The sequence below is a fragment of the Rhinolophus sinicus genome, linkage group LG06 (assembly GCF_036562045.2).
Source record: "Rhinolophus sinicus isolate RSC01 linkage group LG06, ASM3656204v1, whole genome shotgun sequence".
In the NCBI taxonomy this organism is placed as follows: Eukaryota; Metazoa; Chordata; class Mammalia; order Chiroptera; family Rhinolophidae; genus Rhinolophus; species Rhinolophus sinicus.
This window is the reverse complement of record NC_133756.1, coordinates 120,723,930-120,747,444: the sequence shown is the minus strand read 5'-3', so window position 1 is coordinate 120,747,444 and position 23,515 is coordinate 120,723,930. Positions and strand designations below refer to the sequence as shown.

The 23,515-nt window shown below is 48.3% G+C and overlaps 3 protein-coding genes across 10 annotated transcripts in view; 1 reads left to right on the top strand and 2 right to left on the bottom strand.

Annotated features, from left to right (window-relative positions):
- NUMA1 (nuclear mitotic apparatus protein 1) overlaps positions 1-593 on the bottom strand; it is a 68,068-nt gene extending 67,475 nt beyond the window's left edge. Inside the window, exon 1 of one of the 4 annotated variants that reach the window (XM_019744301.2) lies at positions 508-593. The gene's annotated coding sequence lies outside the window, so the exon portion shown is untranslated. The other 3 variants (XM_019744307.2, XM_019744302.2, XM_074335828.1) reach the window with 3 other exon arrangements.
- Positions 594-651: 58 nt separating this feature from the next.
- Positions 652-14,970, top strand: LRRC51 (leucine rich repeat containing 51). Of its 3 annotated transcripts, none has more exons than XM_019744316.2 (6): positions 652-818; positions 6,926-6,987; positions 7,615-7,731; positions 11,994-12,199; positions 14,334-14,482; positions 14,737-14,970. In XM_019744316.2, exons 3-6 carry the CDS (start codon positions 7,650-7,652, stop codon positions 14,876-14,878), a joined length of 579 nt encoding a protein of 192 aa, XP_019599875.2. In that variant the 5' UTR covers positions 652-818; positions 6,926-6,987; positions 7,615-7,649; the 3' UTR covers positions 14,879-14,970. The 3 variants fall into 3 exon arrangements, with proteins under 3 accessions (XP_019599875.2, XP_019599874.2, XP_074191944.1); XM_019744315.2 differs by having other exon boundaries at positions 652-946; XM_074335843.1 differs by having other exon boundaries at positions 652-946; positions 6,906-6,987.
- Positions 14,971-15,760: 790 nt separating this feature from the next.
- LAMTOR1 (late endosomal/lysosomal adaptor, MAPK and MTOR activator 1) lies at positions 15,761-22,473 on the bottom strand. Of its 3 annotated transcripts, none has more exons than XM_019744334.2 (5): positions 22,308-22,473; positions 18,576-18,721; positions 18,247-18,324; positions 17,753-17,879; positions 15,761-17,200 (listed from the first exon to the last, which is right to left on the bottom strand). In XM_019744334.2, the coding sequence occupies exons 1-5, from the start codon at positions 22,347-22,349 to the stop codon at positions 17,108-17,110; spliced, it is 486 nt and encodes a 161-aa protein (XP_019599893.1). In that variant the 5' UTR covers positions 22,350-22,473; the 3' UTR covers positions 15,761-17,107. The 3 variants fall into 3 exon arrangements, with proteins under 3 accessions (XP_019599893.1, XP_019599892.1, XP_019599891.1); XM_019744333.2 differs by having other exon boundaries at positions 21,954-22,374; XM_019744332.2 differs by lacking the exon at positions 22,308-22,473 and adding an exon at positions 19,806-19,997.
- Between the last annotated feature and the right edge of the window lie 1,042 nt (positions 22,474-23,515).

Here is a 23,515-nt window from a genome sequence, read left to right as displayed (position 1 = left end):
CTAGCTATGTAACCCTGGCCAAGTTAAACCTCAGATGACCCATCTGCAGTAAAGTATAATAAGGTTGTGAGCAATATTAACAAGACGATCCATACAAAGCGTGTGGCACAGTGTCTGGCACGTAGCTGGTGCTCAGAAAATGTTTACCACTGCTACTATTACTACTACTATTGTTAGTAATAGGCGAAGACTTCCCATTAAAGAACCCCTCGTGACGAGGCTTTCAGGAACCTGCCCTACCCACGCCCATCCCCCACCGTCACTCTCAGACAAAATTCCACAGACACGCCCCCAAACACTCTTTCCCCTCCCCCCAGGCACGCCCAGCACCTCCCCTTCCGACAGACCCCTCCCCTCACAAACCTTACTCCCAATAGAGTCTCTCCAGTCAGACTCCGTTACGCAGGAGGCCTATCGCTGGCACCTGCCTCTCCAGCACCCCCTCTAGGCCTGTGCATTCCTGTGGGCGCCCAGGCCGAACGCCAACCGCGGGCCCGCGCCGGTTACCTGGCCGCGCGCTCCCGCTCCGCCTCCTGCTTCCTCCGATCGTGTTTGACGCGGGCTCGCGCCAGCGCGGAGCGCACAATTAGTTTAAACTATGACCCCGCCCCCTCGCACCGCCCTCTGATAGGTTCCCGTCGGCTGGTATGCACGCAAGGGCACGCTTGAGGACCCGGGAAAAGGAAGTGTGAGGGCCACTGGGAAAGGAGAAGGGGTGTCACTACTTCCGGACCCCAGCCTCGACTTGAGAGCAAAGACTACAAATCTCAGCACATCCGCGGCCTTAGAGCCCCGCCCCTGACGAACTACAGCTCCCGGTAGGCATCGCGGCAGCGCTCACGGCGCCTGGCCGAGATGTACTAGCGAAGGTAGTTACCATGGAGTTGCGCTGGGTAACCCTGAGGTAGTGAGTGGGACGCCAAGGCTGGAAGGGCAGCAACTGCGGGTGAGTCCAGCGGGAAAATAGGAAACCCGTTCCAGGGAACAGGAGGTCTATGGAGAAGGGAGGGTCATTTCTTTTCTCGGGGACCTGAGACCCCTCCCCCCAAAACCCTTACCTCCTTTCACAGTGAACAAGACTCTACACCCATACGGAATAGACGGGCGCGGAGGAGAGAGAGGGCGCTGACATACCCGTACAGATGCGGGAGTGCTTAAGAACCTACCCCATCACAAACATGGGGCCCCCTAATACGAATGCTTCAAATCCCTGACACAGCGTGGGATATTTGAAACGCCGTGATATAGGGTTGGTTTTCCTGATGAACTGAGACCCTCTTCAAGACGTGGGAGTAACATCAGAAAAACACACAGGCCCTAATACTGGAGCTGTATGAAAATTTATGGGGCTTGCACTGCCCCTTTCCTTCCAAGCAAGGAGACTCCAGGGTAGAGCCTGCTTCTCAGTCTCAGAGGGGTCTTTCCACAGTTACTAAGGATCCTGTCCCCAAATTACCGCTTTTCCCTACACCTACTCCATGATGGGCTTCTCTAACCTCCATGGTTAGAGCTTCGTTCCTTTTACAGTCTTCATGACAGATCTGTTACATGTAGTAATGTAGCGCTTCCACATCCAGTGTCTTTTTTGAGCTTTACGAATCAAGGATATTTATCCCCATTTCACAGATTGTGAAACTGAAACCCAGAATGGTGCTGTGACTTGCCCAAGGCCACACACCAAATCAGTGACAGCCGGGACTAGACCCTAGTGTGCTAACTTCCAGCCAAGTCTGTAACTTGAGTCTACAGCCTCTCTAGCCTAAGACTTGTTCCAAGGAGTCGGAACTGCCCAGCTAAAAGAAACCTGTATGGCCCACATTGGATTATGTACACATCAACTTGAATGAGTTTCAAATCCTTCCTTAAAAGTTCAAATGGGAAGGAAAACTAGAGACTGAAGACAATGGAAAACATTTAACTAAATAGGAAAGCCTGGCTACACAGCACCTACATCTGAGGTTGCCATGATTCGCTGGTTTCTGGCTGGCTTCTAGTGAGCCCTGATTGGTCCACTTACTATGTTAAAGTCCCCCTAGGCTCCTTCAGGATATTTCAAAGACAACTCAAACTCTACATATCTGCAACTGAACTCATAACCCATGTACTCCAAACCTGAGTCTCTTCCAGTGTTATCACCTGTATCCACCATTAAAGAAGTAAAAAACCCAAGTGTTATCCTTAATACTTCTTATATTTCCCATCCATTATAAAGTCTATCAGCTTTACTTCTATAGTCCTATCATCACATCTTTCCTGCCTTCCCTCCCAGCCATTTTTTAAAAAACTTTTATTTAAGTGTGTTTTTCCAGGATTCATCAGCTCCAAGTCAAGTAGCTGTTTCAATCTAGTTGTGGAGGGCGCAGCTCACAGTGGCCCATGTGGGAATCGAACCAGCAACCTTGTTAAGAGCACTGCGCTTTAACCAACTGAGCTAACCAGCCAACCCCCGCCCCCAGCCATTTTGCATACTGCAACCAGAGTAATCCATATCAAATGTGAATTTGATACTGTTCACTTCCCCCAGCCCACCCCCATTTCAGACTTGACCTTCTTATTGCTCTTAGCGTCAATCAACATCGCAGCCTGGCTCCCACCCACCTCTCCAGCCTCGTCTAACCATACATATCCCTCCCTTTCTTCCCTCCAGTTATATGACCTTCTTTAAAGTAACCTCTCACCCATAGAGCCTTTGTACATGCTGTTAATTCTGTCTGGAGTGTTCATCTTTCCCCCCTGCTATAGTTGATTTGTACTTCTCCTCAATCTCTTCTCTCAATCACTTCTTTAAAAATGTCTTCACTGACTTCTCAGACACAGGGCAGATCCCTCAGTTACGGTAACCTCATGTTCCTCTCTGTAGTATTATTCACTGTTGCAATTTTTTCTGTATTTGTTAAGCAGTTACTACTTGCCACCACTGTAGGGATAGAACCATGAAAAACAACATGGTTCCTGCCCTGGTGCAGTTTATGGACATACAGATAGTAAGCAGATCATCCTAGTGTCACGAGTGCTACCGTGGCAGTTAGTATAGGGTATTTGGGGAGCCCAAAAGAGAAGTTCCACATCTAAGATTTGGGCATAAGGGTAAACGCCTCAGAAAAGGTGAAACCTGAGCAGAGTCATGAAGAATTAGCAAGGTGAAAGGAGGAAGAAACTGTATTCCAAGCAGAGAAAGCTGGATGTGCAGAGACCCAGACGCAGCTGAGGGAACTTACTGTAACTGCATTTGGCTGGGCTGCAGAACTGGAGGGGAGGATAAGAGATGGGAGTAGAGAGGTAGGCAGGAGCTAGGCTGAATCTTGGGCCTCCCTTTGGCACCTGGAAACATAACCTCTCAGAACACATTCGATAATTTGGCAGACTTTTCATGACATTGATTTTTACTTCCACCTGTAGCTCATAACCAGAAACCCTCTCTAAGCCAGGCTGGTAAACCTCCTATCTGATCTCCTCATCTGATTGTTCCTAAAAGCTTCATGTTGCTACTTACCTGGAAGAGGGCAGGAATCGGCTACTAACAAATGAAATTCCAGTTGTTAGTAATTTCCAAAAGCTGAAAACAAATTTACATCAACTTGGGATTGGTTAAATAAAGTACGGTACACACAAATTCTATGGAATACAGCTGTTAAAAAGGGTAAGAGTGTACAATTTGAAAAGGAAAAAAATAGGTTTACAAAGGAATAGACAGTGTTTATTTTAATATATATATAATTTTGTTACATATGTCTTCTAGGAGAGTATATTCCCAAACTGTTAATCATTTTTGGAGAGTCAGGCTTTTAGTTTCCATTTGATGTACTTCTGTATGTTGTTGACTTTATTCAGCTATCATGTTAACTTTAAAATTAAAAAAGAAAAAAAGTAAAAGATATTTCTAATTTGGAAAAGAAAAATTCCAAAACAAGGCAGATATGCCCCTAATCCTGTCATCAAATCCATCAGTCTGAACAGATGAGGAAGGCGGCCCAGGATCTGACTTGCTCCTGGTCATGAGGCAGAACAGCAGCTGGGAAAGACTGAATCCAAAATCACAGCCACCGGAGTAAGCAAGGCAGCCTAGGGCTTTGGCAGTTCTCCCCAGCAGTCAGGCTCACTGTCTGACACCTTGAAGACGTCATTCACTTATTCCTTTTCTTCTTTCATTTGTCCATTTATCCATCAAGCCGTTACTGAATACCCACTCTTTGCCAGGCTCACTACAGGGTAATGGTGGGAAGTGAGAAAGAAGTCTGACTTCTATCCCTGTCTTTAAGTCTACAGGAAGGGAATGGGAAGTAGGTTACAAAGAAATGAGTAGAGTGTACAGTTGCTTCAATTTATTGAGCACCTGCTGCAGGACATACAACAGCTCTCAAGATGGGGTTTTTCTCATTTTACAGATGAAGAAACAGGCTGCGATAAAATTTTGTTTAAAGTACAGTGGGGGCATCTGTCTGTTTAGTTACTGCTGTATAAAAAAACACACAAAAGTATAGTGGCTTAAAATAAGCATTATTGCTTTCAAGTCTCTGCATCAGTTTCTTCTGGCCTTGGCTGGGCCCTCCCTTGTCTGCAGCCACCTGTGGGCTGGGTGACTCTCCTGACTTTGACTTGGGGTAGGTTGGCTATTAGGCTAGTCTGGGGTGGTCTCAGCCGGGATCACTAGCTCTCTTTCACTTCTCTCTCACCTGCACATGTTCCTCATATCCCGCCAGCAGGCTAGCCATGTTCTCTTGGCACCAGCAAAGTGCAAGAGTGCAAGCCCTCTTTTAAGCTTCTATTTGCTTCATGTTTACCAACATCCCATTAGCCAAAGCAAGTCACATGGCCAAGCCCAGCATCAAAGTGAATGGAACTAAACGTTATAGGGCAAAAGGGATGGAAATGGGAGACCATGAATAGGGATTAAGAGACTCAATCTAACACAGGACACATTGATCAATTTTATCTGGAAAATATTCTTCATGGAAGAGGGAATACTAGAGCTGAGTATTATAACATGATATGAGTCTTCACTAAGTAGGCAACTGTTTCATAGAACTGGATACAGGCCGGTTTGCCACAACCAATAGAAACCCAGCAGACCTTTCTGTGCTCATGACAGACAGGGTTCTATTATTTGTATATTGGCTTCATCCCTTCTGGTCAGGCACAGGGCAGCCGGCACTCAACAAATGTTTGCAGAATTGCAATTGAATATCTTACTGTGAATGAGGTGTGACTGCAACAGCTGGACCTCAAAGCCAATTGTTAGAACGAGCAGCTTACCATCAACACACCCTAAACAGAAATCCTTGTATTTGGCAGTTTCTCATTCATTCCTCTCACAAACATTCCCTGAGTGCCTTCTGTGAGCCAGGTTCTGTTCTCGATGATGAATAAGACACAATACTAGCTCACAGCCTGGGCTACTGTTTAAATGGAGAAGACTAATAACCCTTTCCAATGGGAAATTTATCCAAATACTAAGGGCTCCATTTTTAATACTAACTCACCCAGAAAAATGCATTAGGAGCTGGTGCTACACAGAATCAGAAGTTTTAGGAACTGCACTGAGGTTCTCCGATGGTCAAGGAGACTAATGGTAAAACTCTGCCCTGTAGTATTTTTAAGCTGAAATACATGTGTAGCAGTGCAGAACTCGAGCCCAGCCCAGGTCTTATTTTGAGAGGAGTATCCAGTTTTGCTCAAAGGCATCAGACCTGTTGTAGATTCTCAAATGAAATGGGTTTCTGTCTTGGTGAGAATGCAAACCAGTTTCCTCTATTTCTACAAAAGAATAATGTGTTCTTTGTTGTCTGTACATTTGCTATCTAAAAGATTCAGATCTCCCTACCAACAACTCATGCCCACCATGCCAGTCCTGCACTTGACAGAATTCAGCTATGAAGCCCATACTTCTCCAAAGCTCAGTTGGGACTACAGCTTTTTGAGAAAGCCATTTACTTTCCATTCCTCTAAACTTGTTAAACTCTGTCCTTGCATATGGTCACACACACACACACACACACACACACACACACACACACTTGCTGTATTATGCTTAAACAGAATTACAAACTATCAACTCCCTAGTTTTTAAAAGAAATTCCATTTTAAGAACATTTGTGAATTTCATCGTCTCTGCATACAAACTATTTGTTTCTTTGAATCAAATGATGAGAATCACATATCCTAAGTTTTCCCTTTTTGCTTTGGCTTCCAGGAATCTCAGAACTAAACATAGGCCTAGTTTCCTAATTCCCTGGTACACTTCTTTCTTTAATCTGGCTTCTTTCTCGTCCATGTTTGCATTTTCTGCATCTGCACTGTACAACATAGTAGTCTCTAGTCACATGTGGCTATTAAGCACTTGACATGTAGCTTGTCCAAATTGGAATGTGCTGTAAGTATAAAATATTTCAATTTTTAATGTCAATATATGTTGAATGACATTTTGGATATATTGGGTTAAATAAAATATTAAATTTTACTGTTTTTGATTTTTTATGGCTACTAGAAAATTTTAAGTTATATATGTGAAAAAAATTATTTGTGACTTGCATTTGTGCCATTCATTATATTTGTTGGACAGTTCTGGTCTACAAATCCTCCTATTTTGAGTGTTACTGTACTTACCTCAAATCCCTTTGGAAAGCCGGTGAAGTAGTAAATGCAATGGAGGTGATGGCATTGGATAAAGGGGAGGTTGACTGGGACATATACTTGTCCTTGCCAATCCATGTGTCATTTGTGTCACATACATAACCCCTGGGTAATGTTTTCAGCTGTTCTTCCCAGAGGAATAGTGTTCTCATGTCTGTGCCCAGCCTCTTGAAAACTTCTCAGCTTTACTTGAGCCAACAAATTGGAAAGGATCTGATAAGACAATTTACACCACATTATAAATGTCTGATAATACTGTGTTCACCCCTTTCAAGGGATATTTCCATTTTAACAGGAAACAGTCCCTGATTCACAGGAATGAATCCCTGATGGTGGAGTCTCAGGCATCAGTGACAGGTGAGTGAGAGTGAGGTAGATTCTGGTTTTAGGTGTATGTGTTTATATTCTTATGACTACATTCAGGATGTGGGTGAAAGTAGGGTCTTTGGATGGAAAGGCAATGGGTCTGACAGACAAGCTGAGCAGAGAAGATAGCAAATCCCCAGCTAGGTCAGACTGCAAAAGGCTGTCAGATACGATCCAGTGCATGCCCTCAAGGGTTTGGTAAGCAATAGAATAGCCCAGTTGATGTCACCAGAGGGTAGGTACCAAGACAGCCTCCATGGTGACTACTGTGGAGTAGCAGAAAGGGCCTCAGTAGGATTCATGATTGCAGTCTGTAACTGACTCACTGGCTTAGCTGTGGGCAAGCATTTTCACCTTGGGGTCTCAGTTTCTTCATCTGGAAAGTAGAAATGGGTGTTATAACTATCAGTGCCCAGCTCTAAGTTATCTGTGGGCGCTCTGAGAAGTAGGAAGTGCCCTACCCTACAAATGCAAGGGATCGTGATTAGTATCTTGAATAGAAATGCAGCTGGGCAAGCCTGGAGTGGTGGAGGATAGAAAGCAGGGTGGAGGGCTGTGGGGAGACCTGAGGGCCTATGGTCTTGTACCTGGAACACCAGTCCTCCTCCGTCCTCGCAGGCTGCACCCGGACCTGACAAATGATGGCCTGAGCTATGAGCAGACAGGACTACATGAACACTTCGGTGCAGGAGCCCCCTCTTGACTACTCCTTCCGAAGCATCCATGTGATTCAAGGTCAGCCTACAGAGCACAGCACTCCACTCACCATGGCAGCAGGCCAGGTGTGGTCCCTAGGGAGAAACCCGTCTTCTACTTAAAAGCCTGAAGACATTCTTCCCATATGCTTGCACATGTTTTTGTAGTTGTCTTTTCTGGGAGAAGAGGGGAGGAGGTGAGAGTGGAAGGTTTTGGCCTTTTAGCAGCAAATCTGAAAGGAACCAAGGTGCTCTCAGGGTAACTGATATCTTCAAAAGACAGGCTGCAGCAGGAAAGTCAGATGGAAGAAAACTGGGAAGCCTGTCTGTCAGCGAATAATTTTATTCTCCTGTTTTTACCTGGAGAGAGGAAGAAACTAATGAAAGGAAAATACAGCCTGCTGCAAAGTCTTGGCGAACATGCAGAACTGTATCTCCTCTGCCCGAGGATACAAGCCTATCCTGATCATTGGTAAAACATGTGGGGCCTTGTTAGTAACAAACTGGCATGTTTCCAGTTTAAATATTTATTGACATTTTATATTCATTCCAGTCATATCCAAGTTTATTCCATCATCACCCACACTTATTGCAGGTTCCAGCACTGCCCACGCTAATTCCCACTGGATCATTCAGTATCTTTGTAAACCGGCAGCTAGTACCTCTCAGGAGGGGAGGGCTCTCAGCAATATCATATTCTTGAGGGAATATCATTCTTTCAGGAAAGTTATGCTGTCCCTGGCTTTTGTTATCTGCCCTCACAGAACACAGGGTGGCATCAACATATCCTAGACCCATTACCTGGCTTTGGTTTTCTCTTCTAGGCAATTGGTAGCCACCTTTAAGTTCAGGAACCAGGCAAATAGTTGTCCAGGGTCCTGGATACTACTTGGATTTGGGTTTAGGGTATGACACGGGTTAGCTTCAGCCCCAATAGTAACTCCTGTTTGTTCTTTCATGAGCACACACCCACCTACTGTGACCTTTATTTATGATGTACGGCATCACTTCTGATTGATGTAGCCCACGTTTCCCAAGGGTTTTAGCTACAAGAATGGCTACATACCAGATAGCTAAGGTGACAGAAGAGGAAGGGAATTATGGCTCCTACCTACCCTGGGAATTCCCAGCTCTGAGCAGGGAGATGTAGTTTACCCTCTCTGGAGTCCTCAGAATGAGGGTAGACAAGCTACTACAACCAAGGATAACTCCACAACACAAAACATAATCAGTATAGGTGCCCTGTCCTTCAACTGTTTATTGAGCTGTTTATTGAGTGCATACACACACACACACACACACACACACACACACACGGATGTGTGTGTGAGTGTGTATACATATATACCAGGCATTGTGCTCCTTGCTGAGTGTTGGGAGGGAAGAGATAGAGGCACATATAAGCCCCAAAAGGTCAGTCTCCTCAGGTTCCCCAGAGCTTATGGAATACTTACTGAAAATTGGGGTTAGAGGACAGGATAGTTTGGGGGTACTTGCTTAATCAATAGATAGATCATAGAATCTGAAATGGTAGTGACTTCAGAAGGCATCCAGTCTGTACTATCTGCACCCAGTCCTCTAACTTCTCACAAACCTGCAGTGTGAAGGGAGGGAGTCCTCTACCACACACACCTATCAACCCTTCCCATTATGGAGTGAGGAATGACACAAGAAGTACTTCATATCAAACTAACTCCTGCCCTCTGGCGACATGTGGAAAAAGTTGCATGGCAACCCTTCAGAGAGATGAAAAAGAATCACATTTTCCCCAGGTCTTCCTAGAGCTAGACAACCTCCAGTTCTCTGAGTGTTGGTATTTGTGGTCGTTTCCAGACCTGCTTTGGCCTACTCTGAATAAGGAAGCTTTGACAGATCAGATCCTCAGGCAATGCAGTGCCTGGCGGAGTCTCAGGGAAGCAGTAACTTGTAGTGGCCTGGACACCCTACTCCACCCTTGGTAACAGCAGCCCCAGGCAGCCTCAAGTTTTAAGCAATGCAATCCCACCAGTGGCTCCCTCTGAGCTTGGGGTTGGCTCAGGTTTGGTGGCATTCCCCAGCTGCTGCCTCATCAGACTGGATGCTGGTCCATATGTGGGCTTCTTGTGACCTCAACTTTTATTCACCTTTGTCATTTCATTTCAGGGTTTGCAATCAGGAGATGTGCGGTTGGGTGGTAGGATTAGTTGATTCATGAGCTGGGGGTGCTCCGGTACCATTCTGTCACCTCTCCTCCCTCCCACCTCCCGCCCCAACCGTGGTTTCTGCTCACTGTAGGCCTAAGAGAGCCATCTGGTGGATGCTGCCTGACCTGCAGCTGAGGAAGAGAGGAAATGAAATGTTGGGTGTGGGTAGAAGAGAGGAAGTGTGTCCAGTAAGAGCTGAGGAGAGGGTAAAGCTGGCCACATTCAGCAAATACTAAATATTTCCTTTCCTAGAGGCAGCATTCGACAATTAGCCAAAGGCACAGGGGCAATAGGAAAAATATAGTCACCTCAGCCAGAGCTAGTGTCTCGTGCTGGCTCTGCCACCCTGAGCTTGGGCAGAGCCCATCCTCTCTCCAGATCTCATTTGTTAAAAAAAAAAAAAAAAAAAAGGAAGGTTATCCATACAGATGGGTTTTAACCTGTCCTCCCTCACCTAAACAAGGGTGTTGTGTATGCTAACTGCTTGTATTTCCTTACTTTCCATTCACCCTTGAACTCACTCCAGTCTAACTTCTGTCCCCAGGTCCTTGCCATTTCATTAAAACAGCCCTCACCAAAGTCACCAGGGTTTCTGAGTTGCCAAAATTACTTTTCAGCCCTCATCTCCCTGAAACTCACTCCTACAAACTATGGACTCGCTGAGGTCTGTAGAACTACCCTCTCCTGGCTCTTCCTCTTTCCCAGATTATTCAGTAACTTCTCTAATAGACCCCCCTTCCTCCTTGCCCCTCCTCTCCAACTCTCACTCTCCTCGAGGAATCTCATGTTTCTCTACCTTACATACCCTCTATGCTAATGATTCTCAAGTCTGTGTCTTCTGAGCCTCACACCCTCATATCCAATTGCTTACTTGGCTTCTCCACCCTTTTGTACTATAGGAACCTCAGACACAGCAAAGCTAAGTCATCACCTCATCACTCATCACCTGCCTAACTATGTTTCTCCTTTTCTGAATTCTGTATCACTTCCTAGATCTGGCATCTGCCGTCACCCACACAAGAAGCTGGACACTCTCCTGAACATTATTCTACCGTCACATCCAGGCAACCACCAAGTCACGCTCATGGTCCCTTATCTCTTGCTTGGATGATTGAAAGAGGCAAATTGGTCTTCCAGTCCCATCTACTCCCTAAAATCCAGACTCCATACTAAAGTGTCAGAGTGATCTTCCTGAAATGAAAGATCTGAACCATCTCCTTTGCTCTAAACCCTCCAGTGGCTTCCCATCCTCTACGATAAAGTCCGAACTTCTCAGCCTGGCATTCAAAGCTCCGTCTTTTTCCTCCTTGCCCCCGTGCGGCACATACACATGCACCCATGCTGCTTCATACCTCTATGCCCTCGCTCCTGCTCTTTACACCTTTTCCACCCTGGTTTACGTCTCCTAATCTACTGAGATACAGCGCAGGTTTCACCTTCTCTGGGAAACTTCCCTGAGCTCGACTGGGTTAGGAGCCCCTCTTCTGTTTCCATAACTTAAATAGAATTTATCACACTAATTGCCAGTTTGTTTCCATCTAGCCCATGTGAGCTCCTCCAAGACACAAACTTCATCTCTGCCCTCTTACTCATACAGAGTTTGGCACAGACTGTCACTGGTTTTGTTCACCATTGTATATCCAGTATCTGGCACACAGCAGTTCAATATTCATGGAACAAAGGACATCAGAGTGTGTTACACCGAAGTGAATTCTATGGGCTCTACAAGTGGATAATTCTTGATTTTGTGCTGTCATCATCTTGGTTCAAGCCCAACACCTCCGGGTCTTAGTTTCCTCATCTATACAATGGGAGTGGCTTTGTCTCCCCCCACTACACACACATACACAGGGGTGTCACACAGAGGACCCAATGATACAATAGACATGAGAGGAGCATGTGGCCCAAGCCAAGCGTTTGGGGTTGGAAGCTTCCTGACTTTGGAATGGGGGTCTTGAGCTGACAGTGGATAGAGTCGCATTAGACTGAAGCATGGGCTGTGGCCCTGGCAGCCCTACCAGCTACAGCTTAGGCTGCGTATCCTCCCCACTGTCCCTTCCCATCCCCCAGGGCCAGAAGGGCAAAGATGACCTATCCAGGCCTCACTTTGTCCCCACAGACCTGATAAGTGAGGAGCCAAGGCCAGGGCTACGACCACTAAGGCACTCGAAGTCAGGGAAGCCCCTGACCCAGTCCCTGCGGCTCAACAACAATGTCCTCAACGAGCTGCGAGACTTCAAACAAGTGCTGTCACAGCTGCTGGAGCATCCAGAGAACCTGGCCTGGATTGACCTGTCTTTTAACGACCTGACCTCCATAGACCCTGTGAGTCCCCAGCTCTACCAGTCCAGTCAGGATGGGCCAGAAGCTACCTATCCAGCCCCCAGCCTCTCTACCTCTCGCGTCAAGGAAGTTGTGAGGTAGCATGGTACCGTGTGCAAAGCACACAGCTGTTGACTCAGACAGACGTAGGTTCAAATCTTAGACAGCCCCTTACTGTGTGACTTTGGGCAACCTACCTAACCTTTCCAAAACCTCAGGCTCCCTACCTGAAAAATGGGGATAATATACCAAAATCATACAGGTTTTGTGAGGATTAAATGAGAATGCACGCGGTGATAATACAGTGAATGTTTCAATTTTAAAACATTTTATTACAGTAAATGACACATTGCCATTAATCCCCTCAAAGTACTCCCCATCGTTTCGAAAACACTTATCCCATTGATCTTGCCACTTTCTGAAGCAGTTCTGGAAGTCCTCTTTCATAAGTGACTTTAGTTGTGCTGTGGTGACTGCCTCGATGTCCTGAATTGATTCAAATCCTTTACCTTTCATGGTCATTTTGACTTTGGGGAAGAGGCAGAAGTTGCACGGTGCCAGATCCAGTGAATAAGGTGGATGAGGACACACTGTAATGTTTTGTTTTTAAGGAGGGCACAACTCACAGTGGCCCACACGGAAATCGAAACGGCAACCTTGGTGTTATCAGCACCACACTCCAACCAACTGAGCTAACCAGCCACTCCCCCTAATGTTTTTATTTGACAGAAATTGTTGTACCAGAATCAATGTGTGACATGCTGTGTTGTCATGATGGAGGATGAAACTGTTTGCCCATTTCATGTTAATGCGTTGTTCGTAATCCATGATTTACAGCACACTTTAAAACCCACCTCAACCATAGCTCACACCCAAATGACTGCACCAAACAAGTTGAAACTTGTCACATTGTTACTAAGGTTTGATGCGTCACTTCCCGCATTGACGATCACTGCCTTTCCATTGGATGTCACTTTGCAGCAGCATTCACCGTAGTTTTTTATCACAATGGAAAGGCTCCGTGTCACACTTTGCTTATGGTACAGCAATTTCTGTCAAATAAAAACGTGGTGTGTCCTCATCCACCTTATTCACTGGATCTGACACCATGCGACTTCTGGCTCTTTCCCAAAGTCAAAACAACCATAAAAGGTAAACGTTTTTAATCGATTCAGGACACTGAGGCAGCCATGACAGCACAACTAAAGATATTCATGAAAGAGGACTTCCAGAACTGCTTCAGAAAGTGGCAATAACAATGGGATAAGTGTGTTCATAGCAAGGTGGAGTATTTTGAGAGGGGTTAAAGGCAATGTGTCTTTTACTGTAATGAAGTTTTTTTTTAATTTAAACATTCACTGTATGTTTGATCATACCTTGTATGAAAACCAACCAGCACATATTGTTTCCCTGAAAATAAGACCTAGCCGGACAATCAGCTCTAATGCGTCTTTTGCTCTAATGCGTCTTAGAGCTGATTGTCCGGCTAGGTCTTATTTTCAGGGAAACAGGTTAGGAGGCTCAAGTAAAAATGTAGCTCTCGTTATCAGTCACTCTCTGTGCCTTATGCTAAGTTCTTGGAAAAGATACGTAGTAAAAGTACAGCACTTTCCATGAACTCAGATTCAGGTTTTGAGAAATAAATAAAACCAGTCCCTTCTTTTCCAGGATCCCTGTTAGAGGGCAAAGGATCTAGAGCACAACTTGGCAACTATTCCCTGGGTTTAGTGATTTCAATTTCACTACTCTTTTAAAAGCTTCTCTTATGTGCTAGCAAGATGCTCTGTATCCCTGTCCCTTGCTGTGACAGAATCTTAGATCACCAAAGCTGGAAAGGTGAATGGGCAGCTAAGGCTCAGAGAGAGGCAGGAGAGCCCAGTCACCTGGCAAACCAGTGGCAGTGCTGGCACACAGGCCCATACCTCCTGCCCCTCAGATCATCGTTCTATGGGATACCCCTGTACCCCTTCAAAGGTACATGGAAGTAGGTTGGAGTCATCAGAATGACTGGGGAAGGAGGGTAGGGGTAATGGAGGACACCATGTTCCCCAAATTCTTCCTTCTCTAATGTGAAATCAGTCCCGAGTATAGATCCAGAGCCCTGTCCAGCCTATCTTTTGGTTCTTTTCCCCAACAGGTCCTGACAACTTTATTCAATCTGAGTGTCCTCTACCTCCATGGCAACAGCATCCAGCGCCTGGGAGAGGTGAATAAGCTGGCCATCCTCCCTCGACTCCGGAGCCTAACACTCCATGGGAACCCCATAGAGGAAGAGAAGGGGTATAGGTAAATGCCCTGCCCTGAAGCTGGGCTCTCGAGGGAGAGGAGGAGGGGAGACATCATCCTTCTGCCATGCTTGGGCCAGGGAAAGGAGTAGAGACCTTTAGGCATTTCTTGCTGTCAGGATAAACTCAGTCTCCCCCAAACTATACTCAAGTCCCTCCACTCCTATAGTCAGAGGAGTTAGCAGCAGCTGGTGGGGGGCCGGGGGGGAGGAAGGATAGTGAGGGGGATGGCCCCCAGCCCAAGTCTCCCCCCAGGCAGTATGTGCTGTGCACCCTGCCCCGTATCACCACATTCGACTTCAGTGGGATCACCAAAGCAGACCGTACCACAGCTGAAGTGTGGAAACGCATGAACATCAAGCCCAAGAAAGTCCGGATCAAGCAGGATGCACTCTGAAGTTCCCAGGATCCCAGCCATCCTGACGGCCTGAGGATGGCCAGTCTGGTTTGAAAATAAAGGATTTGAGCTGTTCAGCAGCTTAGAAGTCACTTGTATCATGTAAAAATATCCCCCAACTCAGGCAATTGCCAGTAGCTCTGGTCTTACTTCACTGAAAGGTAGGCAATAGAGGGAAAGGCCTGTTGGCCTGGGACGCAGGAGACCTGGGTTCACTGCAGGGCCTTGGGAAACGTATCTAAACTCTGGGCCCCTTTTCCACTCTTCAGCTCAGGTATCCTCAGGTTAGAGTTACTTCACAGAGCACCAGGGTTCTGTGGAGCTGCCTCAGAGGCCTCTGTAATAGCTCCCCAGTGATAGTGAAAACCTACCAGGCCCGTCCTTTTGACCCCCACCTCACCCTCGGCCAGGGCTTCGAAGGCCAGTCCCAAACGGTTCTACCCTCCCTTGTTCCATCCTCACTTGCTCAGGCTTCTAGCCTCGCTCTTCTTCTCCTCTAAGATAGGCCATGAGGTCTGAAGCCCCCACTGCAATCAGATCAGAGTAGTTCCACTCCTGTTTTACGTGTTGGGATTCTGCTTGAGATTTCATTTGATTAAAAGAATCCTCTGTTTGAAAACACTGACTTGCTGACTCAATATCAGGTACTCCTGGTCTGACTGCATCACCACCACCAACCTCTCCTCAGCTTCTTAGTAATTCCACTGAGCCTGAGCCAAGACCTGCAATAATGACAGTTGCCTCAGATTCAAGTCTGTTCAGCTTTAACAGTGTTCCCGTCACTGCAGGAGGGACAAGCAGTCTTGTCACTACTCACAGACTTGAGTAGCCAGAAGCAAACAGTAGGGTGGTAGGCAGGACAGAGGGGCTGGAACCAGCACAAATGAATACATTTCCTTTATCGAGGGAGACAAACCAAAACAAAACCAAAAAAACCCCAAAACCCCAAACATGTAAAAACCCAGGGTGCTAGAAATACAAGCTCAATTCATTCAAATTCAAGCTCGTTCAGACACTGGTCACAAACCCTAATGAGGTGCACGTGAGCACCAAGTCAGGGAGAGAGGGACACAGGAGTGAGGCCGAGAGAGTGGGCAGGGGGCCCCCACAGGCCCCCTCGTGATCACCCTCACAGTGGTACCACCAGCTCCCCAGCGATAGTGAAAACCTACCAGGCCCGTCCTTTTGACCCCCACCTCACCCTCGGCCAGGGCTTCGAAGGCCAGTCCCAAACGGTTCTACCCTCCCTTGCTCCATCCTCACTTGCTCAGGCTTCTAGCCTCGCTCTTCTTCTCCTCTAAGATAGGCCATGAGGTCTGAAGCCCCCACTGCAATCAGATCAGAGTAGTTCCACTCCTGTTTTACGTGTTGGGATTCTGCTTGAGATTTCATTTGATTAAAAGAATCCTCTGTTTGAAAACACTGACTTGCTGACTCTATATCAGGTACTCCTGGTCTGACTGCATCACCACCACCAACCTCTCCTCAGCTTCTTAGTAATTCCACTGAGTCTGAGCCAAGACCTGCAATAATGACAGTTGCCTCAGATTCAAGTCTGTTCAGCTTTAACAGTGTTCCCGTCACTGCAGGAGGGACAAGCAGTCTTGTCACTACTCACAGACTTGAGTAGCCAGAAGCAAACAGTAGGGTGGTAGGCAGGACAGAGGGGCTGGAACCAGCACAAATGAATACATTTCCTTTATCGAGGGAGACAAACCAAAACAAAACCAAAAAAACCCCAAAACCCCAAACATGTAAAAACCCAGGGTGCTAGAAATACAAGCTCAATTCATTCAAATTCAAGCTCGTTCAGACACTGGTCACAAACCCTAATGAGGTGCACGTGAGCACCAAGTCAGGGAGAGAGGGACACAGGAGTGAGGCCGAGAGAGTGGGCAGGGGGCCCCCACAGGCCCCCTCATGATCACCCTCACAGTGGTACCACCAGCTCCCCAGCGATAGTGAAAACCTACCAGGCCCGTCCTTTTGACCCCCACCTCACCCTCGGCCAGGGCTTCGAAGGCCAGTCCCAAACGGTTCTACCCTCCCTTGCTCCATCCTCACTTGCTCAGGCTTCTAGCCTCGCTCTTCTTCTCCTCCTCCACATTCTTCTGTGTTTAGTAGCAGGTTAGGGTACTGTATAAGCCATAGTGAGGCTGGAGGCCAGGGAAGGCAGGGTGGAGACGGGGTGAAAAGAGGAGAAGAAGAGCTGTCCAAGGACCCCTGTCTTCACGGAATCCCAAACTGTACAACCAGCTCCTCCTTCGCGTCCACACGGATCTGAGAAAGTGCACTGTAGGCATAAGCAGCTATCCTGGAGACCTGAGACAGAGGGGCCAGGGAGGAGAGGAACAGAGACAAGTAAGAAGGGAGATCCAGGGGGCGGCCGGTAGCTCAGTTGGTTAGAGCGCGATGCTCATAACACCAGGGTTGCCGGTACCATCCCCGCATGGGCCACTGTGAGCTGCGCCCTCCACAACTAGATTGAAACAACTACTTGACTTGGAGCTGATGGGTCCTGGAAAAACACACTCAAAATAAATAAAAGTTAAAAAAAAAAAAAGATGGGAGAACCAGAAACCAGGGGAGGACTGGATGGCCAGAGAGGAGGGAATGATGAGGGACAGGAAGCCAAAGAGAAAGGCAAGGATGGGAAAGACAGAAGGAAAAGAACAAAGGGGAGAAAAAGAATAAAGGTTGAGGGGAGAAAATGGGGGGGGGGATAAAGAGAGTGAGGTGGGAGTGAGAGGGCCCACAAGCTACCAGGGGAACCCCACTTCCCTACCTCCTCTGAGGCAGAGAGGGTGAACCCTCTGCCACAGCCTGGACAGCTGTAGGTGGGTGGGTGGGCAGGGTGAGGGAGGGGTGGCCCACCTGCTGCAAGTCGGAGAAGGGGATGGGCTCGCTGGCCAGAACTTGGTGGGGCTGGCTGGTGAGAGACGGCAGTGGTGGCAGCTTCTTCCAATGAGTCAGGCTGCTGCTCAGCACAGCCAGGCGGGTGCTGGCAGAGAGGGAAGGGTGCGGTGGGTAGTCAGTCCTCAGTCTGCCCTGCCCTGCCCGGCCCAGCCCAGGCAAGCCTCCCTCAGAGCAGAGAAACAGGGTGATGGGTCCCCAGCTCACCACAAACTCACTCCAGGCCTACCTCGCTGGCCCACCTCCACACATCCCCAGCCCCGCCCCCCCCCACACACCCTTGGGTGTCATGGGACAGAGTTAACATGAACATCAACTGAGCACACCAGAGATTTGTGGTCAGCCTCCTGGCCTGCACCCAAATTGAGCCTGGACTAGAGTCCAGGTTCCAAAGCTGGATCAGGGCTAGAGGGGAGCCCGAGTAGCTGGAGAGACCAAACTGGCCAGGTGCTCACCTGTACTGCCTTGCCCGGTCCATGTACTCATGCTGCTCCATGCCCTGGGAGTCCGCAGCAGACACGTCGATGATGTTGCTTTGGGGAGAAGAGGCAGAGAGGATATGACAGGTACTTGCAAGAAGGACGAACAGGACTCACTGCCAGGCATGAACTCCAGGGTTATTTGACACCAGTGTCCCTACCTGCCCACTGGAGCCGGGCTGGGCCCAGAGGCACCTCTCCCCACTGACCCTGTCCCCTCCTCCAGGTCCGGCGCTGCTCCCTTTATTTCAGCCTTTAACCTAGATGGCGGCGCTCTGCCCCAGACCTGGTCCTGTGATGCTCACCTGGCTGTCTTGGCAAGAATGGAGGAGAGCAGCGCCTGCTCATCTGTGCGAGCAGAAGGCAGGCTGTGGTAGTTGGGCTCGGCTCCATTGAGGGCTTTGGTGGGGGGGCTGCTAGGGTCCAGTAGCAGCTTCCGCTCCTCTCTTTCCTAAGAGAAGCCATTAGGGAGAAGTCAGCCCAGGGACCCTTCACCCAACCTCCCTTTCTTGGGCTCTCCTCTCAGCCCAACTCTGACTTTTAAGCACCAAAAATATTTTTATTAGGAATACCCCAAGTTCCCAACTATAGGGAATGTCAGATATGACTCCGTTCCTGCCTGGCCTTGGGAGCTCAACTCAGTTGGTGGTCCAGGACAAATTAAAGTGGAACCCAACAGTCGTAGAGGCCCTGAAAATATGGACAGGGGCACAAAGGATATATTCAGTAACAGCCCTGGAGCTTCAGAAAATAGTCCAGCACCTTACGCAAACAGGATATGGGAGGCTGGAAGCCAGAGGAGGTGGAAACTGCCGAAACAATGGGGTCTAGAGGGGAAATTGATGCGAGTCAGGAGCCCAAGAATGGCCTTCCTGACCCCCCTAGACCACGCCCACTCCAGCAAGGCTGTCTGTTTCCAGGATAGAGAGGCTTTGTGAGGCCAGCCACAGCCCTAGGCCCCAAGGGAAAGCAAGGCCAACCTCTCACTGGCCATTCCTCATATTATTTCAGGGTAGGAGACCCCGCCCCAGCCTATGGGTGACACAGCCCAAGTGGCCCCCTTCTTGAGTGCAGGTCCCTTCTCCTCTCAGGTGTTCGCTCTCCTCTCCGCTGATGCTGCTTGTATAGGACGCCCAGAACCACACTTGTGCACCTGGTGTATTCTGACCTGACCTGAACAGTGGAGCTGTTCCCTCTTTGCCAAATCACCTCATCTCTATCAGTGTGGCTTCGTTTATGTTCAGCAGCCTTGTTACTATTAACTGACGCTGATAGTCACAACCCCCAGAACTGAGCTGGGGCCAAAATATTTCTGGGTGTATTTCTCCTTGCCTGGTTTAGTCCCTTGTTATAATCAGCTGTCTTTCTGAATAAGACCTTGCTTTGAGCCCACTCGCTGCAAATCCCTGCTGGCTTGTGTCAGCTGCAAAATGGGTAAGCCGACCTGCTGGGTATCTATCCAAGCCATGAAAAGCGAGGGTCCCCGGACAAAGTCAAGAACAGGGGCCCATCCTGGCGAATGCTGACTCACCAACCTTCAGTGCCAGACCACCAGACTCCTCACTGCTCCACTCCAGGCTTATCTCAGTTCCTACCAGTCTTTCCACTGCAGCTCCCAGCTTGCCTGCCCACAACTCCGCAACTCTCCTAGCAGAGGGCCACTTCCTTCTGCCCAGCCTGCCCCACCCTAGGCAGGCCCAGCCTTGTTGCATGACTCTTCCTTCTCAGTCGTAGGTTGCCCAAGTGTCCTCAGTTCACAGCAGCAGGAAACAGCTTCTGTCCCATCACCTCCCACCTCCTAGACATCCCCCTCCCCAAAACACAAGCTAAGTAATAAAGAGCTAGAAAGACAAAATGTTTGCCAAGGATTAAACTATCTCTAAGAATCTCTACGGAAATTTGGCTCCATGATGAAGTCTGAGTTTGCTTCCTGTGTGTCCATCCTTCCTCCATCCCCACTTCAGACAGATTTTCCGGCAGGACAGGGCAGTTTCTCTTCTATCAGGGATTCTTCAAGAACAAGGTTGTATTCCTGAGACCTATACTCCTGGAAGAGGCCATACTACTCCCACCAGAGTGGACCTCACCCCCAAAGGGCGAGTGGAACATGGGGGAAGTTTTTCACACCAAGGTTTGTCCCTAAGTCAATGTCAACCCAAGAGCCAGAGTTTCACTGTCTACTGTAGCATAGACATATATGGGGCCTGCCCGTGACTAGCCATCTGGTCCGTGGGCACAGCTGGAAGAGACAGCTTAATCCAATGACAGAGGACATGGCTTGGCATCAAAACACCTTGGCTATGGCACTCAGCTTTGTAACCTTTTGCTAAGTCACTTAGCCTCTCTGAACTTTTTCCTTGCCTTTAAATACATATAACCTGTACTTAAATGACAGATGTTTGGCAACAGTCAAATTAGATAACTGTAAAAGGACTCTGAAAACTGTAATGTGTTGTGCATTTCTTATTACTGTAACAAAGAGACAGAGAGGGAGACAGGGGCCTGCCCAAGAGCTCAACGAGAGACTTGGGGATAGTGAATGGTTATGGCTTCTAGACCAGGTTAGCAGACTTTTGCCACATGAGGCCTCAAATCACCCAGCACTGATCAAGCACCATCTCAAGGAGTTAGAAACAGAAGTGAGAACCGATCAAGGGGAAGGTGGAAATTGAGAGCAGCAGAAAGCTCAGCTCTTCCAGCCACAAGCTGGTATCCTTTCTCATAAGGCAGGCATTAACCCTTCACTCAGTCCCTGCAAGAGTCCATATTATGCTTTAAGGGACAACTCTGCAGTGGGCCACAGCTTTCCCAGTAGGCTGGGATACTGTCTCCTTCTTTGACAGGCTGGGGTGAAGTGAAAGGTATTGGCTATGACACATGCCTAACATAAGGCAGAGGAATGTATTCACTGGGTGTTTGGAGAATTAAATGAGGTCCAGGAGCCACCCATGCCTCCCATACAAATGACATTTTCCCAAGCCCAAGACCTTAACCCAAAACAGGTTCATGTGAGTCACTGGGGAAAGACATTGTCCCAAGTACCGGTGATACAATATGATCCATTTGTGTGTCCATCTACCCAACCTCCACCATCAGATTGTGGGCTACTTGCTGAAATCTTTCTACTGACTCTGTGTCTAGTACGTGTTAAAACGTGGAATCGAGGCATAGCAGCGATCAGAAAGGTGAATGGCCAACAGCTAAGACTTCATTTTTGGAAAGGGCTTTCTCCTCAAAGGAGGTCAGGTGGTCAGGGCCAGGATTCAAGTGTGTTGAGAGGTGAGACTGCACCAAGAGGAAGAGGGAAAATTTAAAACTGTACAGGTTTCCCCAGCCTAATTCTTGCAAAGGGATCAGATCTACAGCCAAATTCCCAGGGCAAGCATCCAACTAGCTAGAGGAACCCTCAGGCCCTAAGCAAGGGCTGCACTTAGGCAAGCCAAACCCCCAATCAAGCTGAAGCTAAACCCGATTTGTTGCTTCCCAAACAACTTCCTATACGTCCCAATGTCTTCATTGTGTCTATTAAATCCTTCACTGACCAACTCAATGCTACCAACTTCCAGAGGCCTTCTCTGACCCCAGATGAGCAGTGACCTTCCTTCACCAACCCCAGGGACTGAGAGGATACAGATTTCTGATGCATCTTGGGACTAATTAACTGAGAGCCTCAACTTACCCACCTCTACAATGGATTCACCAAGCCCGCTAATAAGACAGGGAGCTGGTAAGGGAGTGCTTCCCAGGGACCTAGGCTGAGGATCCTTGAAGCTGTAAAGGTTTGATGGTAGGAAGAGGTGGGAACGAGTAGGATGAGCGGCTGCCCGCATACCCCAACGCGGGGACTGTGCAGAGAGAACTGGGCTTTAACAGGAGTAGGAGCCTGGCCCGGCGTCTCCTCTGTAATCTGTCTCCTCCGGGCCTCCGTACTCAGTGAGCCCTGCCGTCCGGCTCCCCCTCTTCTGCAGGCTTTTTTGTGGGCCCCGTGCCCCAGGGTCTTAGCCCTCATTCCCGAGCCCCGCCCGCCGCGGCCGCACCTGGTCCGAGTCTTCGTTCTCGCTGCTGTAGCAGCACCCCATGGCCGGGGTCGGGCCGGGCGCTCAGGCCGCGCCGAGGAGGGACGGCGTCCGTCACGAGCCCTTCCGGTCACATGACCCGTGACTGCAATCAGCAAGTAATCACCCACCCCCACAACTATCCCTTCCCAGGGCCGCTTCGGAGCCACCGAAAAAACCCCGGCTTCCGGTTCCGCCCCTACCCCGTGATCATCTCCAACCAATGGGAAGGCGCTCCCTGCAAGACAAGCGCGAGACACGTGATGCGAGGAAAGGGAGGGGCGGAGCACATGACTTCAGCCTCTTCAATCTCTGAGCTCCAGTTCTTCGCTGCAGTCCTGTAGAGGCGGTGGTGTGAGTTGCGTTATTTGGTCGCTTGGCCGCCCATCACCTTTGTGAGCCGTTGAGCGCACTCATACCAAACGCCGTCATGATGTGTTCTTCTAAATGCCATTCGAAGGGCAAGTGGGATGCACACACATAGGCCCCAGTCGTCCAGCGCCATGGCAGGAGTGGTGGGGGCACATAGAAGGTTATGATGCCCAACAGAGTTCTTTTTTGTCAACTTGGACTGGGCATCTGACACTTACTGGAAGAAGGGACGATATACCTTCGCAAGCCAAAGCGAAATGGAGCTCAATCCTGGTAGAGAAGATGGAGGCCACTTCACCGATCTTGCCCTCAGCTATTTCTCTTCATTCCTACCTTCTTAGGGCAGGCACAGTAATCAACACACAAAGCTCCCCATATATGTTCTTTTAGAACCATCCTATGTCTTCCCTTGAACCCTGAACACAGGTCCAAGTCTGTCGTTCAAGATGCAGATCCTAACACCTGCCTCCCACTCCAGGCCCAGAGGGGTGTTCGAGAGATTGGCGGAATACCTCACCACCATAGGGAAATAGTTTCTTGACTGACCTATTGGTGTTTGCACATGTGGCTTGGCAGTCTTCCTCCCCACTGGGTCTACCTCAATAACAATAACAATATCCTCCTGATTGCCTTTTCTGACTCCATTCTCTGGGCATCTCCGGCTCCCTGTGCTTAATCCCTATTCATTCATTTATTGGATCAAATATTTAGTGAGTATGTGCAATGAGTCACATGCTGTTCTATATGAATATGTAGCAGTTCACAAAACAGCCAAGAGTTCCTGTATTCATGGGTCATCCATTCTAGTGATCAAATTA